This window comes from Hemitrygon akajei, chromosome 13, assembly GCF_048418815.1.
Source record: "Hemitrygon akajei chromosome 13, sHemAka1.3, whole genome shotgun sequence".
Classification (NCBI taxonomy): Eukaryota; Metazoa; Chordata; class Chondrichthyes; order Myliobatiformes; family Dasyatidae; genus Hemitrygon; species Hemitrygon akajei.
This window is the reverse complement of record NC_133136.1, coordinates 13,514,845-13,542,488: the sequence shown is the minus strand read 5'-3', so window position 1 is coordinate 13,542,488 and position 27,644 is coordinate 13,514,845. Positions and strand designations below refer to the sequence as shown.

The window sequence follows — 27,644 nt, the reverse complement described above, 5'->3', positions numbered from 1 at the left end:
AATAGAAACAAAGAGAGTTACCTCCATCATGTTATAATCATTCTCAATAAATTTATTATTGTTTTTTTTATGTTTGTCAGGCTAAAACACAACCTTTACTTTTAAAAGATGAAGGAACAAGCTTTACTGAAATCATCACGGTTTCATACTCTGAAGATGATCACATTGTTTGTCATGAGAAAAGGACAAATCTCTTGCCTCTGGATAGACATACAACACTTCCATCAATAAAGTACAGTCAAGACCAAGAAGATACTCATCCTAGACTCAAAGAAGACTTCCAAATTTTTAGTGTTCCTCCTGTTCTAGACAGTGCTATTTCACAACACAGCAAGTTTAAACATAAGCACCAAGTTCAGGTTTTACAGGAAAATATATCAAATCTTATTTCAAGAGACACTGAATTAATCTGCACATGTAAAGAAAATCAAGGTACTACTTTTGAAGCAACAATTGAACACACAAGGCACTTCACTGACTGTTTAAAAAGAGATAGTAACATAGAAAGTATGAAATCAGATTTCAGTGAGAACACTTCCATTTGTAACAATAAACTAGAGCCTTCAAAAATATCACCTGGATTATATATTTATAATGAGCATACAGATCATCAGTCTTCTGAAAGTTGTGAATCTAAAGATTCAAACAAAGAGGTGGTGAAGAAAGTAGGCAAATATGGAAGCATAGGTCCAGCTCTGAATACTTCACCATGTTCCACCAAACCTACCCAAATTACAGATATTTCTGAGTTAGAAAATATTAGCTCTGATAAGTTCCAGGACATTGAAGAGTTTGATAAGAGAGATTTGGTTCCTTCATACACTAACAGCAATAATGGAGCCAGACATGATGAAATCACTCTTCAAGTCACTGACAAAGATCTAACTGGTCACTTTGAAGAATCTGTTCTGGAGAATCAAAAAGATGATCCTAAAAGCCATTGCCCGCCTCCCATCGAAGCAAAGATTCTTTGCCCTTTAAATGCTTCAGAAAGTGAAGTGCACAAAGATGATCTACCAACATGTTGGTCAATCCAGTATGGGCAGACCACAGAAAATGAAGTTACAAGAAATTGTTCATGTTCTCATCACAGTAATGAAGGTGTTCCAGGGGCTAATAAATCAGCAGCTTTTCAACGTGATGATGAACTACCAGTTGAGCCATTACTAGAATGCAATTTAGCTCTTTTATCAAATCAACTAGTATCTAAACATGTAGCCTTTGATAGTGAAACTAATGGATCAGATTATTCTTCAGAGGACAGAGTTCTTGCTAAGCCGTTAATAGCTCATCTTAAAGAGGCTAGTTCACCAATGCTTACAGATTGTGAGAAAATGCGATATAATGAGCCATCCCTTTTAGAAAGTCCTTGTTGTGACAAAACTAAAAGTAATGATAATGAGGGAATTTCAAGTGCTAGATCTTTTGAAAAGGATGATGTTTATAAAATGGGAACTGACATGGATAAGAATCAACAAGGAAATGATTATGAACTTGTATACAAACATGTTTCTAAATGTCCTGTTATTGTCCCTACAAATGAAGATGAATACTTCAATCTTCAGTTGAGAACTGGCCAAGGTTCTGAAACTATGCTTCCTTCAAAACATTATGTTGGACATGAGAACAGCAATGAATTTGAAGTTGTTGCGTTAGATAACCGGAAATTATCTGTGCCTGAGCTAGTAGATTTAGACCAAACTATTTCTCCCTCGTTAGAAACAACTCAACAAAGAATGATCAATACTGATAGGGAAAATGGTGTAAATGAAACCAAGTATTATGAACACCCAACTCAAAAAGAACAAAAGTCAACTGTTGTCGAACCAGTTGTAGTAGAACAATCTATTGGTCATCAGCAAATACCAGGACCAGTTCAAAACTCATTGGAACATGTAGTTGAGGTTGAGATGGATGATGATCATGGAGAAATAATAAATGACCTAATGAATAGTCTAACAGAAATAAATCCAGCTGCATTTAATGATGAGAGCCATGTTCGATGTTTGTCAATACAAGCACCAGACAAAATTAAAGCTCCAGAGAATGAAACCATCATTAATCCATCTGGAAGCTTTAAGTCTATAGTGAAGCTTTCATCACATGTTGATATAAATCTTTCACAGAGCACAGATAGCCAAGCTGAAAAGAGTACAGTGAATCACAACATACCCTTTATAGAACGTGACAATGAATTAAGTCATGATTTTGTCAACGATAAAACAATTTCAACAGAGAATATGCCGCTTGCTGAAGTTTCAGTCAGTCCAATAATGAATGTTCCATCAAAAACTGAACAGGTTAGGGGTCTAATTAGTGAATCAACAGCAACAGATTTGAATGAAGACATTCAAAATGCTAAACCTGTGCATGTGACAAATGTAAGTGAAAAATTGAAATTTGTTGCTAATAATAATGATAAAATGCTGAAATCACAAGGAGAAGGACAACTTGACAACAGTAGGGACAAAGAAGATAATAATCAAACTATTCAACAAAATGATTCCTTTCACTTACCATCTATTGGCAATGAAGGATCAAGTATAATTACTCAACAAGTGACAGGTCAGCTAATGAATGTTGATTCTACTGCTCCTGAAAATTGCATGGAATGTCATGAAAATAATATAAAGAAGTCCAATGCCCCAGATCATCCACTAGAATATATCAAAATAAACACAGGTGATGAAAGTAAAGGAAAGATTTGCCAAATGTCAAGAGTAACACACACAAAATGCTGGAGGAACTCAACAGGTCAGGCTGCATCTATGGAAGGGGACAAAGAACTGACATTTCGGGCTGAAATCCTTCATCACGACTCAGCCCAAAAGTCAGACATTTGCCAAATGTCTCTAGCACCCAGCAAAACTAATCAAAAGACTTCTACTGTGTCCAAAATTGAAAAGGTCAAGCCAAATAAAAATGATAATCAGGCAAAAATCACAATCACTCAGACAATAACTACATCATTGGATGAGGGTCAGCAGAGAACTACAGGACAAGAACTCCCCATCTCCTTGCAAAACCAATCTTTGTCCAAGAAGAGGATTCCACCTGCAGAATCACACAGTGCAGCTGTGAGGACTAAACAAACTACACTAGTAGAACCAGTTAAGGAGCTGACGAACTCTGGTGCATGGAAAAGATCAAATTCATCAAGTGATGTTGCCTCGGAGTGTGGGGATTTGTTTTCTTCTCAGAGCGAGCAGCAGAAGAATGAAGAAGTTACACACATGCTGTCAGCTGAGAAAACTAAGTTCACATTAGATAAAAAACAGCAAATGCAACCATCTTCAGCAGGAAAGGAGAATCTTAATAAAACTAAGACTGTAATTAAAAGAATATTTCATGGGGCAGTGGAAAAAGCAGTCATCAAGAAGGAGCAGGAGGTGGAAAAAGTGAAGGACCCTCAAAAGGAGGAACATAAAGGTACGACTTAATCTTATTTTATATTCTTATCTGCTTATACTAACAAATAGACAGACACAATACATCTTCCTTCCCCTCCTATTTGAATAAACCAAGATCTCAATTCAAATGTACAATTATTATAAAGGAAATATAGCCTTTGATTCAAATAGCTCATGAGGGGCTGCATAGCTAAATCAATGCTGTACACTCGGTGGCCACCTTATTAGGGACAAGGGTAGAACTTAGTGTGGCTTTCTGTTGCTGTAGCCCATCCAATTCAAGGTTCAACATGTTATGCCATCAGAGATGCTCTTCTGCACACCACTGTTGTAACATGTGGTTATTTGAGCTACTGTTGCCATCCTGTCAGGTTAAGCCAGTCTGGCCATTCTCCTCTGAACTGTCTCATTAAGAAGTTATTTTTGCACAACGAATTGCTGCCCAATGGATGACTTTTGTTCCTCGCACCATTCTCTATGAACTCTAGAGACTGTTATGCAATGAGTTACTGCCCCATGATTGGCTGATTAGATATTTGCATTAACAAGCAGGTATACCTAATAAAGTGGCTATTTAATGTATACCGATTATCGTTATTACGTACTGTGTTGTATGACATTGGTGACCATGATCTCATGACAATGATTGTTATTGGCAAAAGTTTGTGCAGAAGTGGTTTGCATTGTCTTTGCAAGATAGGTGATCCCAGCCATTATCATGCCTGGCGTCAGTGGTCACAAAACTAGGACATGATATACACCACCTGCTCACATGGCTTCATGTGACCCTGATCAGAGGGGCTAAGCAGATGGTACACCTTGTCCAAGAGTGGCCTGCAGCCTAATGGAGGGAAGGAGCGCCTTACGCCTCCTTTGGTAGAGACACAACAAGAGTGTATATAAACCTATATAAAAAGTTTACATGCCTTTTGGAAATCAAATCATATTTTGGAAACTGCTATGAAGGAATTGATTGTTTGACTTAGTTCAAGTAACAATCTTAGTTTTAAACCTAAGATTTTAATATTTGCATCTTATGATGCATTTACAAAACTGCTGGGAAAATAATTTAATCCATAAATAGTTTGATATTTTGCAATATGCCAACTGAAGAACTGGACACCATCTCAGCTCCAAAACTGATTCAAAAGAGCCACGCAGAAATGCTTCCAGATGTTCCAGGAAAGGTTAAACTGTGGTGCCTGTTCGGAGATATTCATGCAGATTCTATCATAATATGGACAAAAGATGATGAGATATTAACTAAGAGGGAAAGGAGGTAAGTTGTTGAATGGTTATTGCCCATTATCCATCTGGTATTTCCCCCTGGAATAGTTACTTGAACCCATCACCCCTATTGGAGCATAAAGCGCCTACAGTAGCTCACCAGAGTCCTCTACCCTGGGTCAGTCTTTAACGTTGTCTCCAGGTGTAGCCCGTCTTCTTGGTGTAACCTCCTCTTCCAGGGATAAGGTCTTTGGTGCTTCTGTTAGCATTTCTGTAACACTGAGTTCTTACAGGATGGGGTTGACAGCCCCTTGCCCTGCCCTCCTCCTTTCACAGCTGGGCTTGGGACCGTCAATGGCAGAGTTCACCTTCGAAAACCGTTATGTTAATGCATTCAATCTAACTCTACAACCAGGACTTTACTGAGTGCTCAGGTGAGCCATGAGTGCAAATGAAACCACTTAATTAATTTGAATGGAATTCCCATCTCACGGGCAGTAGAGCAGGAGCATCTCAGAAGAGACTATAAAATAATATTCGATAATGAAATTAAGTTGTTCAATTTTTTCAGTTATAGAGACTAACATATTCAGGATTTTTGATAAGAAGCATTTTATTGCAAAGAAATAGTTAAATCTAAATTATGAAGTATATTCAATCATCATATTCAAGATCGCTTAATGTCATTTGCAGTACACAAGTAGAACATAGAAAATACAACAGCCCATTCATCCCACTATTTTGTCCCGAACCAGGGAAAATGCTAGTCAAAAATACCCAAACATTAATCCCTCCTACCTACACAATGGTCATATCCCCCCATCTTCTTTACATCCATGTGTGTATCCAAATGCCTCTTAAAAGCCTCTAATGTATTTGCATTCCAGGCATCTGTGGCTCTCTGAGTAGAAAAACTTACCCCTCACATCCCCCTTCAACATTGGACATTTCAACCCTGCGAAACAGATACTCTCTGTCCAATATCTATGCTACTCATAATCTTGAAAACCTTTTTCAGATCTCCACTCAGCCTCTGATGTGCCAGAGGTAACAACCCAAGTATAAGCATAAAGGAGAATGAAGTAGTTATTACCCTGGATCTGAGGCAGCATATAAAAAACACACTAAGAACACAGTAATAAAAAAAGTTAAATAGAAATATATAAGATTGCTAATATGCATAGATTATATGTGATGCCAGGCAAGGCGTGTCCGTACATATGATGACTGACAGGAAATGATAAAGTAGTGGTGGTGAGGGGTGTAGTTAGTGGATGGAGGTGTTGATTTATGTAATAATCCTGGGTTTTGAAAATGTCTGTTTTGGTCTGCCAATTCTGAGTGTAATAATAGTGTTTTCTGTTGTAAACTATAAAGACACAGTACAATTCCTCATCTATTAACATAAGTAAGTACCTAATCACCCAGGCTATATCCTCTGCTATTTGCTACCATCAGAAAGGAGATGCAGGAGCCTGAAGACACACAGTCAATCAATCAGGAACAGCTTCTTCCCCTCTTCCATCTGATTTCTGAATGGCCATTGAACCCATGAACACTAACTCATCACTTTTAATTTCTATTTTTGCACTACATATTTAATTTAACTATTATATATATTTACAGTAATTCAGTTTTTTCTCTATCATTATGTTTTACATTGTCCTGCTGCTGCAAAGACAACAAATCTCACGACATATGCCGGTAATATTAAACTTGATTCTGATTCTGATAGAGTATCTTCCAATTACTTTCCCACTACTGACCTATCATTTCCCGCCTCATTCTTAGGGCATTTCTTAAACAATGCAATGACTTTAGCTATCCTCCAATCCTTCAGCACCTCACCTGTGGCTAAGGATGTTTGAAATATCTCTGCTAGGGTCCCTGCAATTTCTGCACTAGTGTCCCACATGATCCAAGGGATCACCTTGTCTGGCCCTGGGGATTTATCCATCCTAATTTGCCACAAGACGGCAAACACCTCCTCCTCTGTAATCTGTATACACTGCCATGAACTCGCTGCCGCTTTGCCTCACATCTATGGACTCTGTGCCCATCTTCCGAGTAAATAAAGATGCAGAATACCCATTTAAGATCTCCCTATCTCTTTTGACTCCATGCATAGATTATCAGTCTGCTTTTCCAGAGGACCAATTTTGTCCCTTGCTCTTTTGCTCTTAGTATATTTGTAGAAGCCTTTAGAATTCTCCTTCACCTTCTCTGCTAGAGCAACCTCATGTCCTCTTTTTACCCTCTTGATTTCCTTCTTAAATGTTCTCTTGTATTTCTTATACTCCTTATATAGCTTCCGTGCCCCCAGTTGGCCCCCGTTCACTGAGGGTGAACCGCCGTCGCCCCACCAATAGTGCAATACTTCAGTGTAAATACGTAGTAATGCCCCCCCCCCCAGTACTCGCTCACAATACGAATGCCAAACAATACACCCAAAAGCGAGTAAATAATTGCAACTTTATAGTTATCTCTTGGTGATGGGTTAGTAAAAACAGATAATCTGAAGGCGCCAAATAAATAAATTTATCAGCTTGTGCACATAATATTTTAATACGTTGGAGCTCACACCTCCAGTTCCATCCACACCGACCTTCCGAGCCTTCGACCACCGTCTGAACCGCTGACGCCCAGTATCCGTCGCTCTGGAACCGCTGTCCACTCCTCACGCGTCCGTCCTCCTCGCTCTCCTCCCGAAAAAGACTGTGAACTCCTGCTCAGCTTACACACACAAGATAGCATAACACTTCTCCATTGGTTATTTTCCCCCTTATCGGTAGTCATACCCCAAACATACCAGACACAGCATTACAGAGAAGCCATTTCATTATAACAATACAGAGAAGCCATTTTGTTAGCCTGAACAGTTAACACCACTATTACTGGTACTGAGAGTCCTACACTTAAGTACCTCATTTGTTTCTGCCTGCCTATACCTGCTGTGCACCTTGTTTTTCTTAACCAGGGCCTCAATATCTCTTGAAAACCAAGGTTCCCAATCCTGCTATCTCTACCTTTAATTCTGACAAGCACATGCAAACTCTACTCTCAAAATTTCACTTTTGAAGGCATCCCACTTACCAAGTACTCATTTGTCAGAAAATAACCTGTCCCAATCTACACTTGACAGGTCCTTTCTGATACCATCAAAATTGCCTTTCTCCAATTTAGAATCTCAACCTGTGGATCAAACCTGTGGACTTTTTCTGTAACTACCTGGAAACTAATAGTGTTATGATCAATAGATGCAAAGTGTCCCCCACACAAATTTATGTCACCTGTCCTATCTCATTCCCTAATAAGAGGTCAAGTATTGCAATCTCTCTAGTTGGAACTTCTTTGTACTGATTAAAGAAACTTTCCTGAACAAGTTTGATTAACTTTCCAATCTAGCCCTTTTACAGTATGGGAATCCCAGCCAATGTGTGGAAAGTTAAAATCACCTACCATCAGAACCTTATATTTCTTGCAACAGCCTGAGATCTGTTTTCAAATTTTCCTCCTCAAAGTCCGATGGACTGTTGAGTGGTCTATCACATAATCCCATTATCTTTTTCTTATTCCCCTGTCTACCCATAAAGTCTCACTAAATGAGTTCTCCAGTCTAACCTAACTGAGCACTGCCGTGACATTTCTTACACCCCTCAAGAACCTCATTAGTTCCAAAGTGCAATGCACTTTGTTTTTCTTAACAAGGGCCTCAATAACTTTTGAAAAACTGACTAGTAATGCCATTCTTTAATCCCTCCTACTCTATGATGTCTAAAACAATGAAACCTCAGAACACTGAGCTGCCCGTCCTACCCCCTCCTGCGACCAAGTCTCACTAATGGCCACAATATCATAATTCCACAATATTCATACCCTAAGCTCATCCGCCTTTCCTACAATACTCCTTGCACTGAAATATAGGCAGTTCAGAACATTAGTCCCACCATGGTCAATCTTTACATTCCTGACTTTGTATGTGGTCTTAACAACATCTGCTTTCACAACTTCTCCTCTGTCTGTTCTGGCATCCTTGTTCACATCACCCTGTAAGTCCAGTTTAAATTCCCCCCACCACCCCGTGCATCAATAGCAAACTTCCTTCCCACTAGAACATTAGTCCCCTCCATTTCAGGTGCCAACCATCGCTTCTGTATAGGTCCCCCCTTCCATGGAAGAAAACCCAATGATCCAAATACTGTACTGTGTCTACTTTTCCACATGTTAGACTGTATGATCTTCCTGTTTCTGGTCTCACTTGCACATAGCATGGGCAGCAGTCCTGAGATCATAACCTTGGATGTCCTGTCCTTTGACCTAGCACCTAACTCTCTGAACTCACTTTGCAGGACCTCGTTACCTTTCCTACCCATGTCACTGGTGCCGATTTGGACCACAACCTCCGGCTGCTCATCCTCACAGTTAAAAATGATGTGGGCTAGCTCCAAGATATCCCTGACCCTGGCACGCAGAAGGTAACATACCTTCCGGGAATCTTGCTCTTGTCCACAGAACCTTCTTTCTGTTCCTCTAACCAATGAATCTCCTATCACTACAGCTCACCTCTTCTCCACCCTTGACTTCTGAGTCACAGAGCCAGACTGAATGCCAACGACCTAACAGCTGTGACCTCCCTCTGCTAGGTCATTCCCCCCCCCCCCTCCACACAGTATCCACAGCAGTATACCTATTGAGGGAAACAGCCACGTGGGGTATTCTGCATTAACTGCCTATCCCCTTTGCCCCTCCTGATGGTCACCTAGTTACCTGTGTCCTGCACTGTGGGTGCAACTACCTCCCTCTATGTTCTGTCTATCAATTTCTCTGCCGCCTGAATGATCTGGAATTCATCCATTTCCAGCTCCAGCTCCAGCTCCTTAACACAGTCAACTGGAAGCTGCAGCTAGATGCATTGTCAGCAGGGACACTGGAGGTCTCCCTGCCTTCCCACATCCCGCAAGAGGAGCATTCCACTATCCTGGCTGGCACTCCCAATGCTCTAAGTATACAGTAAGAAAAAAAGAAAGAATAAATTATGAAAAAAAATCTACCTATGGCCTACACCTCTCCTCGCAGGAGCCTGGATGAGCCAAAGCCTCAACTCCCCACTCTACACTGGCCCACTCACACAATGGCTGCTCCACTTAAACTTAACATCTTTTTATTGGGCCATACCAAGTGCCTAATTATGAGGAATTCAATGTCTCCTCAGGAAGCTTGCATGCAAAAATGCCCCCACCCAATCTTTCTCCCTCCACCCAATCCAATGTCACCTCAGGGGCAGTGGCATGTAAAGTAATTCATTGACTGTCAAAAGATTTAAGGCAACCTGAGAAGAGAAAAGGTGCTACTTAAATGCAAGTCTCTCACTTTTTCAGCAACCCCATACCCGCCTCTCTCATGCCCTACTTCAGCCCATGCTCAAAACTGGAACTAGTGAAAGTATGGAGACACAGGAGACTGTGCACATTCTGGAAATCTGGAGCAACACAGACAAAATATTGGAAGAAGTCAGGCACCATCATTGAAGGGAAATGAACAGCTGACATTTTGGGCTGAGATGAACACTCTTAGCCCGAAACAGTGACTGTTTATTTCCCTCCACAGATACTGCCTGGCCTGCTGAAATTTTAGAAGCATTTTGTCGCTGCATTGGTATCGGATTTCTAAATGTTCAGTACCAAATTAAAAGCTGATTTTGTACAAATTTGAGGCCAAGCTATCAACCAAATTATGATCTCTGGAGTTGTGGATCCCACTGGCAAAGAAAACATCTATTGCCCATCCTTTTCATATAAACTGGACGTTACAGTTATTTTATGCCGCCAGGTCACCTCAGTTATTGTAATTGTGGAATCACATAAACTGGACCAGGTAAGGATGGAGTGTTTCATTCAGAGACACTATTAACAAACTTGTGGAAGTCTTACGATTCAATTTCCCATTCTAATTCTGCCATGGAGTTCAATGACTACCTCTCTGTCACAATGAGGCTATTCTCAGGTTGGAGGAGCAACACCTCAGATTTTGTATAGCTCCCCTCCAGCCTGACAGCATGAACATTGATCTCTATAACTTCTGGTAATTTCTCCCCCCTCCTCCTTCTGTCTGTCCATTTTCCATTCAGGATCCCCTCTTACCCTTTTCTCCTCACCTGCCTATCTGTCTCACCTCATCTGTCTCTGGTGCCCCTTCTCCTTCCATTTCTTCTATGGTCCACTGTCCTCTCCGATCAGATTCCTGCTTTTCACACCTTTAGCTCTTCCTCCTATCACCTGGCAGCTTCTACTCTTTCCCCTCCACTCACCTTCCTATTCTTTCTTTTCAAATCTTTTTATTATTATTATTATCCAAAATAACAAGAGTACATCGAAGTAAGTAACACTAACAATGTCTCAAAAGGGGAAAAAAACAATATTAAGGATTAAAAAATACGGTGACACAAAAAAAGAGAAGTAAAGAAAAAAAACCCTACTAAAGCAAGAAAAAAGTGAGAGAAAAAAAAGAACCCATTAGGTCTTCCTATTCTGGCTTCCTCCCCCTTCCCTTCCAGTCCTGATGAAGGATGTCGGCCAGAAACGTCAACAGTTTAGTCATTTCTGTAGATGCTGCATGAACTGCTGAGTTCCTCCAGATTCTGTACGTGGTACTCTGAGCTTTTACAGCAGTCAGTTAATTTCAACATCACTTTTATTGATAATGGCTGTTAAATTTCCAATTTTATTTTTTAAATATCGAATTCTCTCAATTACCATCCATAGAAATTGTTCATGCTCTCTCTGGCTTGTTAGCCTTTGCAAAGTTGGTCGAGTAACATAGGCACTGGCTATCAAGGTTTCACACTTTATATTTTAATGCCTTTTTTCTCATCTATGTTCGATTATTGAGCCACTTGAGGAGGACACTTCATATTTTAGTCAAAACTAAATCTCATTACTATTAAATCAGATGCAATTAGCTAATGTCAAGGGCTTTATATTGGGATATATTATGATCAAATGTACTTCTATGCTGTGCAAAATATTCAAAAACATTAAAATCTTTTAATAGCTATAATTCTAGTGATATTGAAAGTGTAAGATACCACACTTTAAGAGTGAAAATACTAGTGTCTATAAAAAGTATTCACACCCCCTTGGAAGTTATCTTGTTTTATTGTTTTACAACATTGAATCAGAGTGGATTTAATTTGGCTTTTTTTATACACTGATCAAAGAAAAAACTCTCTCGTGTCAATGTGAACTAAATGGGTATTTTGCATCAGTCTTCACTGTGGAAGACACTGGCAGTGTGCCAGGTGTTGAAGAGTGTGAGGGAAAAGAAGTGAGTGCAGTTACTATTGCAAGGGAGAAGGTGCTCAAAATAATACAAATAATAATAAATAAGTAGTAAATAATTATGAGAGTATGATTTGTAAAGTCATTGAAAGTGAGTCCATAGGTTGTGGAATCAGTTCAAAGTTGAGGTGAATGAAGCTATACACAATGCCTGATGGTTGAAGGGTAATAACTGTTCCTGAACATGGTATGTGGGACCTAAGGCTCCTGTACCTCCTTCTGGATGGGAGCAGTGAGGACAGAGCATGGTGGGTGCTTTCCTAAGCCTCCTTACATCTCTGTCTCCTTCTCCTCTTTTAAACTGCTTATTATAATCAAACACATCTGTTGCAATATGTAATTTAGTGACAGGTTCGCTTACGTATGATAACTCTCCTGTGGAGCACAATGGAACGTTTGTTTTAATGGTAAGCATTGAATGTCATTGCAAGTTAATTTTGGTGGTGCACTAAAGAATGCTATGGTGGTTTTGTGATAACAGCACACAAAAAAATGTACAACTAATTGTTTACATAGTCTGAAAGGAAGTGGGCAGTCTGTATTCCTCAACTGTTGACTGGGAAAATTTCTTCATAAAGTACTTCATGGATGACCTGAATCTGTCTCTGCACTTCAACTGTTATTTGATTTCCGGCCCCTCTCAGGCTGGAAAAGCAACACCTCATAATCTGCCTGGGTAGCCTCCAACTTGATGGCATTGACATTGATTTCTCTAACTTCCAGTAATTTCTGCCCCCTCCCCCTTCTCCCTTTTCCCATCTCCCATTCTGGTTTCCCTCTTATCCCTTCTCCACACCTACCTATCACGTCCTACGGGTGGCCCTCCTCCTCCCTTTTCTCCTGTGTTCCTCTGACCCCCACTATCAGATTCCATCTTTATCTTTTCCACTTATCACCTCCCAGCTTCTTACTTAGTTTCCCCCTCCCTACCCACCCACCTTCTCCCCTCATCTGGTTTTCCCTCTGCCGCCTTTCCAGTCCTGATGAAGGGTCTCTGCCTGAAACGTTGACTGTTTATTCCTCTCTATAGATGCTGCCTGACCTGCTGAGTTCCTCTAGCATTTTGTGTGTGTTGCTGTAGATTACCAGCAGAATCTTTTGTAGTTGCCATTGTTCTGCTTTTAGTATACCAAGAAAATATTGCATCATTATTTCACATTATTTTTCATTATTGCTTAGTTACACCGTATTGGGTAGGTGGAGCTCATCAGCCTGGGAAGGCAGTCCATCTAAGAGAGGGAAAACTCTGATTTCAAATCTCCGCTGCCTTGCGGCCATACCCACTCATGGGAAAGGCTTCGGGAGTAAACCCTGAGGACAAATCCGGAGCTGGGGTCCCTAAGGCAGTCTGACGTTGTCTTCAACCTCGTTTGGGCAACACCTGTGACGACACTGGTGCCAAGCTGTATCGGCCTTTGCCCTTCCCTTGGACAACATCGGTGTCATGGAGAGGGGAGACTTGCAGTGTGGGCAACTGCTGGTCTTCCATACAACCTTGCCCAGGCTGGCGCTCTGGAGCGGGTGCAGATCCATGGTCTCGCGAGACTTAACAGATGCCACCTGAGTTACACCATTCACATAGCTATTTATTTTGTAATTGCAAATGGAATTAATGATAGTCTCTGAGACCAATATCACATTAGCAATTCTTTGCATTCTTGTCACATTACTCAAATTAGAAGATGAAGTGGAACTATGTGTAAACTGTGGAAACCTACAACAAAGTGAGCCTGTTGTAAGGTCTCATGTAAGACTGGGTTAGCATAGTACTGTATTCCTTCACTCATGCAACAGTGTAAGTACAGACTGATAGCTCCTTCTGCCAACAGCCAAACGCAGAGAAGTTACTTTCTCTGAAATTAGAGTGTCATGGTAATGAAGCATTTAGCACATCATTTTACGGCAATAGTGTTCAATGATCCAAGCTCAATCCCTGTTGTATGGCAGGATTCTGCCATGACTGTGCAGATTTCCTCTAGATGTCCCAGTTTCCTCCCAAATTCCCAAAAAAAAGATGCGTGGTTAGTGAGTTGTGGGCATGCTGTTGGAACCGGTGGCATGGTGATACTTGCAGGTTGCCCAGCACAATCCTCATTGATTTGATTTGACTTGACTCAAACGACACATTTGATGAACATGTGACAAATCAAGATATTCTACAAGCTAGTTTTTAACTTAGAATGAATTTTGTATTTGTTAAACTGGTGTAATCAAAGCCTTAGAGACAACAATCAAATTGAATTGACTTCATTACTTACATCCTTCAAATAACATGAGGAGTAAAATTCTTTACATTACATCTCTGTCTAAATGTGCAATTTATAGTAATTTATAATAAATATTATGTACAACAGGATAGTCAATATAACATAGAAATGCAGTTGTGTCAGCATGAATTAATCAAGTCTGATGGTCTGGTGGAAGAAGCTGTCCTGGAGCCTGTTGGTCCTGGCTTTTATGCTGTGGTACCATTTCCTGATGGTAGCACCTGGAACAGTTTGTGGTTGGGGTGACTCAGGTCCCCAATAATCCTTCGGGCTCTTTTTACACACTTGTCTTTGTAAAAGTCCTGAATAGCAGGAAGTTCACATCTAGAGATGCGCTGGGCTGTCCGCACCATTTTTTTTTAGAGATACAGCATGGTAACAGGCCCTTCTGGCCTTAAGAAGCTGCGTGGCCCAAATACACCCGAGACAAATTAATCTACCAACCCATATGTCTTTGAAATGTGGAGATGAGTAAACCGGAGCACCCAGTGGAAACCTACACAGTCACAGGGAGAACTTATAGGGAGCGGTGGGAATTGAACCCAGGTTGCTGGCACAGTAAAGCATCACGCTAACAACTAAGTTACCATGCCACGCCGGAGAACATCTCTGGTTCTCCCAGAGAAGTAGAAGAATAGAGATGATGTCCTCGAAATTTTGCCATGATCAGCAGCACATAAGGTGCCATAAAGAAGCTTCAGAAATTTATCCTCTGGCTCTGAAGTTCATTGTATTGAGTTCATTGTTCTTTGATGCAGAAGATGAGGGGTGACCTCATTGAAACCTATTGACTGTTGATAGAGGGTTGTCCTTTTGGAATGGAGAGGAGAAGGGATTGTTTTAGCCAAAGAATGGTGAATCTGTGGAATTCATTGCTGCAGGCCACCATGGAGGCCAAGTCATTGAGTATGTTTAAGACAGATGTTGATAGATTCTTGATTTGTCAGGATATGAAGGGATACGGGGAGAAGGCTAAGATTGGGGCTGAAAGGGAAGATGGATCAGCCATGATAAAATGGCAGACCTGACTCATAGAAACATGGAAAACCTACAGCACAATAGAGGCCATCGGCCCACAAAGCTGTGCTGAATATGTCCTTAACTGAGAAATTACCTAGTTACCCGTAAGCCTCTATTTTTCTGAGCATATACCTGTCCAGGAGTCTCTTAAAAGACCCTATCATATCCATTTGCACCACTGTTATCAGCAGCCCATTCCACACACTCACCACTCTCTGTGTAAAAAAAAACTTACCCCTGATATCTCCACTGTACCTACTTCCATGCACCATGTTAGCTATTTCAGCCTTGGGGAAAAAAATGCCTCTGACTATCCACACAATTAATACCTCTCATCATCTTATACACCTCTATCAGGTCACCTCTCATCCTCTGTCACTGTAAGGAGAAAAGGCCAAGTTCACTCAACCTATTCTCGTAAGGCATCCTCCCCAATCCAGGCAACATCCTTGTAAATCTCCTCTGCACCTTTTCTATGATTTCCACATCTTTCCTAAACTGAGGCGACCAGAACTGAGCACACTACTCCAAGTGGGGTCTGACCATGGTCCTATATAGCTGCAACGTTACCTCTTGGTTCCTAAACTCAATCCCATGATTGATGAAGGCCAATACACCATATGCTTTTTTAACCACAGAGTCAACCTGCGCAGCAGCTTTGAGTGTCCTATGGACTCGGACCCCAAGATCCCTCTGATCCTCCACACTGCCAAGGGTCTTACCATTAATACTATATCCTGTCATCATATTTGACCTACCAAAATGAACCACCTCACGCTTATCTGGGTTGAAATCCATCTGCCACTTCTCAGCCCAGTTTTGCATCCTATCAATGTCCCACTGTAACCTCTGACAGCCCTCCACACTATCCACAGCACCTCTAACCTTGATAGACCAAATGGCCTAATTCTGCTCCCATATCTTTTGGTCTTATGGTTTAAGATCAACAAATGTTATGAGAGGGAATAGCCTGATATAAATCTATGATTAGCCAAATCCTCACTCTAGATTTTATGTTCCTAAAGATTACTCATTAGTCTTGATTAGAATATCCACAATAATGTTTTTAATTAATGAACACTACCAATTGGGAGTTTCAATTAGGTAAAACATGCCAATATCTACGATGAACATAATGGCACAAAAGATTAAAAAAGATCAAAAGATTTAGCCATATTTGTCATGCGTATGTATATCAAATCATTGAAACATACAGTGAAATGCGTTATTTCAACCAACGCAGTCTGAAGATATGCGGGGGGCAGCCCACTAGTGCTCCCATGCCTCTGGCACCAATATAGCGTGCCTGCAGCTTACTAACCAGAATCCTAACCCTATGTTTTATTTTGGAATGTGGGAGGAAGCAGATGTCTCTGGAGGCAACCTGCGTAGTCACGAGTAGAACGTACAAACTTCTTACAGAGAGTGGTGGGTATTGAATCCTGATTGGTGATGCCTGGTGCCACAAAACATTGTGCTAACTGCTATTCTACAATGCCTTTTGTGGGAAATCATTTCCTTTTCTGTGATTACCCATGTTTCAAAGAAACATTTTCAAATTAGCTACAGTACATTATAATTTTCTCAGAAGGAAGTCTAAATTTTGTTTGATTTACCTATCGTGTACTTCAAGGGAGCTGGGGTCAAAAATGGAACTGATATAGAACCATAGAACATTACAGCACAGAAACAGGCCTTTTGGCCCTTCTTGGCTGTGCCAAACTATTTTTCTGCCTAGTCCCACTGACCTGCACATGGGCCATATCCCTCCATACCCCTCTCGTCCATGTACCTGTCCAAGTTTTTCTTAAATGTCAAAATGCCTGCATTCACCACTTCATCTGGCAGCTCATTCCACACTCCCACCACTCTCTGCGTGAAGAAGCCCCCCCCCCAATGTTCCCTTTAAACTTTTCACCCTTCCCCCTTAACCCATGACCTCATGTTTTTTTCTCCCCTGGCCTCAGTGGAAAAAGCCTGCTTGCATTCACTCTATCTATACCCATCTTAATTTTATATACCTCTATCAAATCACCCCTTATTCTTCTACGCTCCAGGGAATAAAGTCCTAACCTATTCAACCTTTCTCTGTAACTCAGTTTCTCAAGTCCTGGCAACATCCATGTAAACCTTCTCTGCACTCTTTCAACCTTATTAATATCCTTCCTGTAATTAGGTGAAGATACACTATCTAATTTTCACCTCAGGTGTTAAATCTTTAGCTTTGGTTCAGAGTTATTGTGTTGCTAAGCTATATCAGTAAGGATATTTCTGTTCCTTCTCAATCCAGAAACCTTAAGCAGATGGGAAGATTCAAGTCTAGGAACTCCCCAGGACTCTGTACCAGATGCACCAGAGTTTAATCAATTAAAATCAAGTGATTTATCAATGGGAATACAAGGTAAGCTTTTCATTAACTCTCCTGTCAGAATCGTTAATCCCAACAAGTTTACAGTATTGTAGAATTAATGCCAGCCTCCAAATCCTATCTATGAGCATAGTCTGTGTTCTTGTTGCCAAACATGATTCCTCAAGGAAACATCACCATGGTGATACTGGCAAGAACTTAAGAACTGCACAGCTGCAAGGGTTTGGCAGAGACTTAAAGCTGGCATGCTTAAAGACTTAAAGTTGGTTATAAGGATATCAGCTCCTTCTGACTCACTGGGTCAACGGGAAACTGCAAGCAAGGGCTTAAATCCTTGACAATTATTCTGCTATTATCAGGATCATCTCCTGGAATATATGCTAAACAACATAAATCACCATTACATACATTCATTGGCCACTATGAATTACCTAATAAAGTGGTCACTGAGTGTACATTTGTGGTCGTCTGCTGCTGTGGCCCATTCACTTCAAGGTTCAACATGTTGTGCATTTAGAGATGCTCTTCTGGACACTCAACTGTTATAACATGTGGTTATTCGAGCTGCTGTCGCCTTCCTGTCGGCTTGAACTAGTCTGGCCATTCGGACCTTTATCATTAACAAGGCATTTGCACCCACAAGGCTGCTGCTCACTGAATGCTTTCTTTTTGCTCTTTGCACCATTCTCTGTATAATCTAGAGACTGTTGTGCATGAAAATCCCAGGAGATCAGCAGTTTCTGAGATACTCAAACTACCCTGTCTAGCACCAACAATCATTCCACAGTGAAAGTCACTTAGATCACATCTCTTTCCTCATTCTGATATTTTGTCTGAAGGACAGCTGAGCCTCTGGACCATGTCTGCATGCTTTTATACACTGAGTTGCTGAGTAGATAGTTACATTAAGAAACAGGTATACAGTTGTCCCTAATAAGGTGGGCACTGGATGTACACAAGTGCATTCCCAAAATTATTTTGTGCTGGACATGATAAGCACTCTGTCATTTAATGTCACAGTTACATGGCAACTCATACTGACATTTACCCTTTGATGGAGGCACACAAGCCTCAAACGCCTACGGCAAGTACATGATCCGCTTGGAGGACCGTAAAACATAGGAACAGGATTACGCCATTTGGCCCATTGAATCTGTTCTGCCGTTCAATCACAGCTGATTAATTACCCCTCTCAACCCCATTCTCCTGCCTTCTCCCTGTAACCTTGATCCCTTTACTAATCAAGAACATATCAACCTCTGCCTTAAAGATACCCAATCACTTGGCCTCCACAGCCATCTGTGGCAATGAATTCCACAGATTCACCACCCCCTGTCTAAAGACATTCCTCCTAATCTCTGTTTTGAAGGGTCATCTTTGTATTCTGAGGCTGTGTCCTCTGCTGCACGACTCCCCAAGAATCAGCTGCAGAAAGTCAGGTTTGGGCAAGTGCTTATATGTTCATTGTTTGTGGCCTTTTATGCATCTTGGGGCAGTTGGATGTGATGTTTCAGAGTGAGTTGCTGGAAAAGGTCACTCCAGCTGCGCAGGAGAAAATTTAAATTCCTTACAGGCAGCAGCAGGAATCGAACCCCAAACTTACAGCAGCCTAGTATATTATCTTGTTGAAGGCAAAAAAAAATCTCATAGTCAATAGCATTTTCTCCTCCTCTCTTGTGTCCATGTTATTTTGTCTACCTGTTTAAGGAGAGAAAATTGAGTTACTACAGCCCATCATTGAAAAGGAGCTGGCAAGTGAGTGCACCTTTCAGCCCAAGATATACGGCAGCATTGCCACAGAAGAAACACACTTTGGTGAAGGGTTGCACAGAAAGGCATTTCGGACTAAAGTCATTTATGGCCTTGTGCCTTTGTTTGATCCTGGACACAGCTGTGTGTTAAAAATTCACAACGCCATTTCATATGGGACAAAAACAAAGAATGAGCTCATACAACGGAACTACATACTGGCTATACAGGTAAAATATACAGACCTCCTTGTATATGAATCATGCTTCAATCGTCTTTAGCCTGCAATTAAAAATGACTGATTATGCATTCTAACATTAAGACTTAATTTTTCATTTTCTACAATTGGTTCAGTTCATGTGTGTTTTCTCAACTTTATTCATGCTTGTCAATAATCAGATGTCTCCAGCTACTTAATGCACTCAAAATGTGGCTCTGAAAGATGTCAGGAAAAGCATTACTGGACCTTATCTCGGGGGGCACACATACACAAAATTTTGGAGGAATTCAACAGGTCAGGCAGCATCTAAGGAGGGGGATAGACAATTTATATTTCGGTCCAAGACCCTTCAACAGGACTGGAAAGGAAGGAGGGGAAGAAGCCAGAATAAGAAGGTGGACAGAGAGGAAGGAATGTAAGCTGGCAGGTCATAGGTGAAACCAGGTGAGGGGGAAGTTGAGTGGGTGAGGGAATGGGGAATGAAGTGAGAACCTGGGAGGTGATAGAAAAGTTAAAGAGCTGAAGAAGAAGGAATCTGATAGGAGAGGAGAGTGGTCCATGGGAGAAGGAATCTGATACCTTGGGGAACCAACATTGCAGCCTAACTGATTTTGAATTTGGAACAACTGTACAGCATATCTAGATAATTAAATCTATGCGTGAGTGAAGAGTTATGTGACTGAGTTGTTATGTCAAAAAAACAGTGCTAACATTGAGGTTCAGACTATACTGTAATCCCAATTTTAACCCAATTGTTGTGACTGTGAACAAAATCACCAGAAGCTGGTGGATATAGACGACTTCATGCAGCAAAACAAGCAACAGGCATCATACCCTTGGAAGAAGAGGCCTGCTCAATCCAATATTACATGGCATTTTTATATGCTAAAGGTCAAAGGCAACAGCAGAACAATTATATATTTACAATGTATCTATAATGCTTCCTTTGAATTACACATAGTTTTCAAACACCTCTTTCTTCACACCCACACTCCAGACACCCAAGTAAATGTTACTCTCCACTGACTCTGGGCCACATTCAATGCATATGCTGGCACCTGAGGTCAAGTGGAGTGTTTTTTATTTGCAATCGATCTCGGTCTGCATCTCCAAGTGGAACCTTGGCTGTTTGGATAAAAAACTGGCTTATAGGAAGAAAGAAGAGGGTAGTAGTGGAAGGAAAGTATTCTGCCTGGAGGTCGGTGACTAGTGCAGTGCTGCAAGGATCTGTCCTGGGACCCCTGCTCTTTGTGATTTTTATAAATGACTTGGATGAAGAGGTGGAAGGATGGGTCAGTAAGTTTGCGGATGGCATGAAGATTGGAGGAGTTATGGATGGAGCTGGAGGTTGTCAAAGGTTACAAGAGGATATAGAAAGGATGCAGAGTTGGGCAGAAAACTGGCAGATGGAGTTCAATCCGGATAAGTGTGAGGTGATGCATTTTGGAAGGACAGGTTGAGAAGGCCTATGGGTTGCTAGGCTTCATTAACAGGGGGATTGAGTTCAAGAGTAGAGAGGTCATGTTGCAACTCTACAAATCTCTGGTGAGTCCACACTTAGAGTACTGTGTTCAGTTCTGGTCACCTCATTATAGGAAGGATGTGGAAGCTATGGAGAGGGTGCAGAGGAGATTTACCAGGATGTTGCCTGGGTTGGAAAACAATTCATATGAAGCAAGGTTAGCAGAGCTGGGACTTTTCTCTTTGGAGCGTAGAAGGATGAGAGGGGACTTGATAGAGGTCTAGAAGATTATGAGAGGCATAGATAGGATGGATAGCCAGTGCCTGTTTTCCAGGGCATGAATAGCAAACACCAGAGGGCATATGTACAAAGTTAAGGGAGGGAATATATGGGTTGGCAGAACATTGAGGGCCAAAGGGCCTGTACTGTGCTGTGGTATTCTAGTGTCTAGTATCTAGTGCCAAGAACACCATTCTTCTGGGTACAATTCAGACTCAATCTACCATCCACATTCAGGTCTCAAGACTGGTTGCTGTTGAAATTAGTATTTGCTATATACCATAACTCCTGAATACATCCTAACACCAATAACCAGTTGGAATTGGATTGGGTATATTTTTGTGTCCCATCGAAAATTATGCTCCTTTGAACTAAAAAGGTATAAAATCTAAAAGCAAAGAAATGATTAAAAATCTGTAATACACAGACATTGAACCTCAATCAGTGGTGCATGATAGTCTTAATAATATAGAAAAGATAGCCAGTAAGAGAGAGAGTTTAACACACCTGAACTGTAAAAACAATTACAAGTGGAACTTTGTTGACAGAACCACTGTTCCCTCTAAGCTGTGCAGGTGCACGACTGCGCAGTAACTGAAAAGCTCCCGTGCACGTTGCCTTTGTTGCCACCCAGCTGGAATGAAATGTTTTATTAAAGTTTTAAGGCCGTTTAAAAACTTCCTGCTCAGCGCAATGGCTGGTCCGTGCAGCTGTAAAATAAAAATGAGAGGGAAATGATGGAAGAACTATGAGACTGAAGAAATTATACCCAGTTCAAGTGATTCAGTGGATGAAACAATGTAAACATTCAGGTTTAGGTCGGAAGCAGAAATGAAAGGATTTGATAACTAGATTTGTGATAGAATTAGAATTATATCTCGCAACAAGATTAAATGTAGATTTGCATAGGTTTGCTCAATGGCTTCCTTTTGTGATGGAATTTCACTACGGAGAGGATGAGGTTAAGAGTTGATGATAGAGATGTACAAGATGATAACAAGGCATTGATAGAGTGGAAAGCCAGCAGTTTTATCCCAGGACACGTAAGGTGACTGACAGAAAATAGTAAAGCAGTGGCAGAGTTAGTGGGTGGACGTGTTTGTCAGTCTTATTGTTTGGCGAAGGTAACTCTTTTTGAGTCTAGTGATCCTGGCATGGACACTGATGGGAGTGAGACAAAAATAAGATAGAGATATTTAAAAGACTCTCAGATAGGCACATGGATGAAATGAAAACTGGAGGGCTATGTGGGCAGGAGGTATTAGATTAATAATACCTAATTAGATTGGAGTAATTAGGTTAATTAGATTGGAGTAGCTTAAAAGGTCAGCATAACATTGTGGACCCAAGTGTGTGTACTGTGCTGTTCAGCTCTATGTTCTATATGTACATTTTGGTGCAGCATGTTAAATTGCCATTAATTGTGATGAATATCAGAATCAGGTTTAATATCACCGGCATGTGTTGTGAAATATATTGTTATGCAGCAGCAGTACATTGTAATACACAATAATAAAAACTGTAAATTACAGTAAGATATATATATGTATATAAATAAAGTAGTGTGGTAGGAACCCATTTATGGGTTCAATGTCTATTCAGAAACCAGATGGCAGAGGGGAAGAAACTGTTCCTGAATCATGGAGCGTCTGCCTTCAGGCTCCTGTACTTCCTCCCTGATGGTAGCAGTGAGAAGAGGGCATATTCTGGGTGACATAACTGTCATAACTATTGCACAAGTATTACAAGTGTCTGTTTTCAGTCCAGTGAAGTAAAAAAAGGGCATTGTTAATTTTTTAGGAATGCCACGTACAGAATGCTGCTCGGCAGTATAGCAACATGTTTTCCGCGGCGGGCACCTCGATAGAAGGATTCGGGGAAGCTCCTGAGTAAGTAACTGTGTACTTTGCTTGTTGTGGCCTCGTGTGCACGCTCTCTACAAACTGCACTGCAATTTCTCACGTCAGCTCTGCTGACATCCTATCCCAGATCTGTAACCTCTATCACCAAAGACCAGGGTTTAAATGGATGGGAGTACATGTGGTCCATGTTTCTTCATTAATCATGATTTTATAGCCTTCTTCTAACTAACTAATTTATTACTGAGCAGCAGAGGTGAAAATCAATTCATAAGACCATAAGATATAGGAGAAGAATGAGACCATTCGGCCCATTGATTCTGCTCTGCCATTCCATCATGGCTGATTTGTTTTCCGTCTCAAACTCATTCTCATAACTTCTCCCCATAACCTTTGATGCCCTTACTGATAAAGAACCTATCAACTTCTGCTTTAAATATACCCAGTGGCTTGGCCTCCACAGCCATCTGCGGTGGCATGGTAGCGTGGTGGTTAGCACAACACTTTACAGTACCAGCGATCTGGGATCGATTCCCGCCTCTGTCTGTAAACAGTTTGTATAGTGTCCCCATGATCACATGGGTTTCCTCCATGAGATCTAGTTTCCTTCCATAGTCCAAAGACTTACCAATCGGTAGGTTAATTGGTCTTTGTAAATTGATTAGGCTAGTATTAAATTGAGGGTTGCTAGGCAGTGCAGCTCGAAGGACTGAAAGGGCCTATTCCACACTGTACCTTAGTAATAAGTAAATATATCAATTCCACCGATTCACCATCCTCTGGCTAAAGAAATTCCTCCTTATCTCTGTTCGAAAGGGTATTGTATTCTGAGACTGTGCCTTGTGGTCCCAGACTCTCCCACTATAGGAAACCATAGAACCATAGAACACTACAGCACAGTACAGGCCCTTCAGCCCTCCATGTTGTGCCAACCCATATAATCCTTAAAAAAAGTACTAAACCCACACTACCCCATAACCTTCCATTTTTCTTTCATCCATGTGCTTGCCCAAGAGGCTCTTAAATACCCCTAATGTTTTAGCCTCCACCACCATCCCTGGCAAGTCATTCCAGGCACTCACAACCCTCTGTGTAAAAAAAACTTACCCCTGATGTCTCCCCTGAACTTCCCTCCCTTAATTCTGTACATATGCCCTCTGGTGTTTGTTATTGGTGCCCTGGGAAACAGGTACTGACTATCCACCCTATCTATGCCTCTCATAATCTTGTAGACCTCTGTCAAGTCCCCTCTCATTCTTCTATGCTCCAAAGAGAAAAGTCCCAGCTCTGCTAACCTTGCTTCATATGACTTGTTCTCCAAACCAGGCAACACCCTGGTAAATCTCCTCTGCACCCTCTCCATAGCTTCCACATCTTTTGTGCATCCATTCTACCTAGGCCCTTCAATTGTAACATGATTATTTTTTTTCTTTCTTTAGGATCATTCCCATATATCTTATACATCGCCCAGCAAACAGCATCCCTTATGCCACGGTAGAAGAGGAACTAATCGGGGACTTTGTGAAGTATTCAGTGAAGGATGGCAGAGAGATGAACGTTGGTAGGAAGGAATCTGAAGTGGGTCAGAAATGCTGTACATTCCAGCACTGGGTATATGAATGGACAGAAGGAAACCTCCTTGTGACAGACTTGCAAGGTAAACACAGTAGCTTTCTATTAAAAGATGATGCTCTGAATGATACTATTTATTTTATAGAAACTTAGAAAACCTACAGCACAATACAGGTCCTTTGGTCCACAAAGCTGTGCCGAACATGTTCTTACCTTAGAAATTACCTAGGGTTACCCATAGCCCTCTATTTTTCTGAGCTCCATGTACCTATCCAGAAGTCTCTTAAAAGACTGTATTGTATCTGCCTCCACTACCATCACTGACAGCCCATTCCACACATTCACCACTCTGCGTAAAAATACTTACCCCTGGCATCTCCTCTGTACCTACTTCCAAGCACCTTAAAACTGTGCCCTCTCATGCTAGCCATTTCAGCCCTGCGAAAAAGCCTCTGACTATCCACACGATCAATGTCTCTCATCATTTTATACACCTCTATCAAGTCACCTCTCATCCTCTGTCGCTCCAAGGAGAAAAGGCCGAGTTCACTCAACCTACTCTCATAAGGCACGCTCTCCAATCCAGGCAACACCCTTGTAAGTCTCCTTTGCACCCTTTCTATGGTTTCTGCATCCTTCCTGTAGTGAGGCGACCAGAACTGAGCACCGTACTCCAAGTGAGGTCTGACCCGGGTCTTATAAAGCTGCAACGTTACCTCTCGGCTCCTAAACACAGTCCCATGATTGATGAAGGCCAATGCAACGTATGCTTTCTTAACCACAGAGTCAACCTGCGCAGCAGCTTTGAGTGTCCTATGGACTTGAACGCCAAGATCCCTCTGATCCTCCACACTGCCAAGAGTCTGCCATATTCTTACCAATATATTTTCTCATCATATTTGACCTACAGAAATGAATCACCTCACACTTATCCGTGTTGAACTCCATCTGCCACCTCTGAGCACAGTTTTGCATCCTATCATTGTCCCGCTGTAACCTCTGACAGCCCTCCACACTATCCACAGCACCTCTAACCTTGATAGACCAAATGGCCTAATTCTGCTCCTCTATCTTGTGGTCTTATGGTTTAAGATCAACAAATGTTATGAGAGCGAATAGTCTGATATAAATCTATGATTAGCCAAATCCTCACTCTAGATTTTATGTTCCTAAAGATTACTCATTAGTCTTGATTAAAATATCCACAATAATGTTTTAATTAATGAACACTGCCAATTGGGAGTTTCAATTAGGTAAAACATGCCAATATCTATGATGAACATAATGGCACAAAACCTTTGTGTCATCAGCAAATTTACTAACCCATCCCTCCACTTCCTCATCCAGATCAATAAAAATCACGAAGAGTAAGGCTCCCAGAACAGATCCCTGAGGCACACCACTGGTCACCGACCTCCATGCAGTATATCTACAACCACTCTTTGCCTTCGATGGGCAAGTCAGTTCTGGATCCACAAAGCAAGGCCCCCTTGGATCCCATGCCTTCTTACTTTCTCAAAAAGCCTTGCATGGGGTATCTTATCAAATGCCTTGCTGAAATCCATATACACTACATCATATATATCAAACTCAAGGCCCGCAGTGGAATTATCTTTGGCCCGCGAGATAATATCTAATTACTATTAAAGCTGGCCCCAGTAATCGAAGCGCCTATGGCGTATGATATGGGCTAATGCTGAGTTTATTCAGGTACCAGGTTTTCAGGGTTTTTAGTGTTTATTCGGCAGTCTTGCTCAGTAGTCTTCTTCATAAGAAACGGAATTTGTAAAGTAAAACACTTTGTAGTTATAGCAGAGTCTGAGACACATGAGAGCAGGCTGAAAAAACGGAGGCAACGAAAGCTGCGTTCGCACGCGTCCGACTGATCCGGCCCGCATGAAACTGCATTTTGCTCAATCCGGCCCGTGACCTAAAATGAGTTTGACACCCCTGCACTACATCTACGGCTCTACCATCATCAATGTGTTTAGTCACATCCTCAGAAAATTCAATCAGGCTTGTAAGGCACGACCTGCCTTTCATTAAGCCATGCTGACTATTGCTAATTATGCCTGTCCAAATGTTCATAAATCCTGCCTCTCAGGATCTTCTCCATCAGCTTACCAATCACTGAAGTAAGACTCACTGGTCTATAATTTCCTGGGCTATCTCTACTCCCTTTCTTGAATAAGGGATCAACATCCACAACCCTCCAATCCTCCAGATCCTCTCCCGTCCTCATTGATGATGCAAAGATCATTGCCAGAGGCTCAGCAATCTCCTCCCTCACCTCCCACAGTAGCCTGAGGTACATCTTGTCCGGTCTTGGTGGCTTATCCAACTTGATGCTTTCCAGAAACCCCAGCACATCCTCTTTCTTAATATCTACATGCTCAAGCTTTTCAGTCTGCTGTAAGTCATCTGTGCAGTCACCAAGATACTTTTCCGTAGTGAATACTGAAGCAAAGTACTCATTAAGTACCTCTGCTATCTCCTCTGGTTCCATACACACTTTTCCACTGTCACACTTGATTGGTCCTATTCTCTCACATCTTATCCGCTTGCTCTTCACATATTTGTAGAATACGTTGGGGTTTTCCTTAATCCTGTCTGCCAAGGCCTTCTCATGGCCCCTTCTGGCTTTCCTGATTTCTTTCTTAAGTTCCTTCCTGCTAGCCTTATAATTATCTACATCTCTATCATTACCTAGTTTTTTGAACCTTTCATAAGCTCTTCTTTTCTTCTTGCCTAGAATTACAACAGCCTTTGTACACCACGGTTTATGTACCCGACCATCCTTTCTGTCTCATTGGAATGTATCTATGCAGAACCCCACGTAAATATCCCCTGAACATTTGCCACATTTCTTGCATA

At 41.4% G+C, this 27,644-nt stretch overlaps 1 protein-coding gene across 4 annotated transcripts in view; it reads left to right on the top strand.

Annotated features, from left to right (window-relative positions):
• Positions 1-27,644, top strand: part of alpk2 (alpha-kinase 2) — an 85,588-nt gene that overhangs the window by 43,303 nt on the left and 14,641 nt on the right. For 3 of the 4 annotated variants that reach the window (XM_073064164.1, XM_073064165.1, XM_073064166.1), the window contains 5 exons: positions 81-3,429; positions 17,552-17,662; positions 19,337-19,608; positions 23,140-23,228; positions 24,638-24,855. In XM_073064164.1, coding sequence (XP_072920265.1) covers positions 81-3,429; positions 17,552-17,662; positions 19,337-19,608; positions 23,140-23,228; positions 24,638-24,855 — 4,039 coding nt within the window. Of the gene's footprint in view, positions 1-80; positions 3,430-17,551; positions 17,663-19,336; positions 19,609-23,139; positions 23,229-24,637; positions 24,856-27,644 lie in introns of those variants that run through there. The other variant, XR_012101213.1, reaches the window with a different exon arrangement.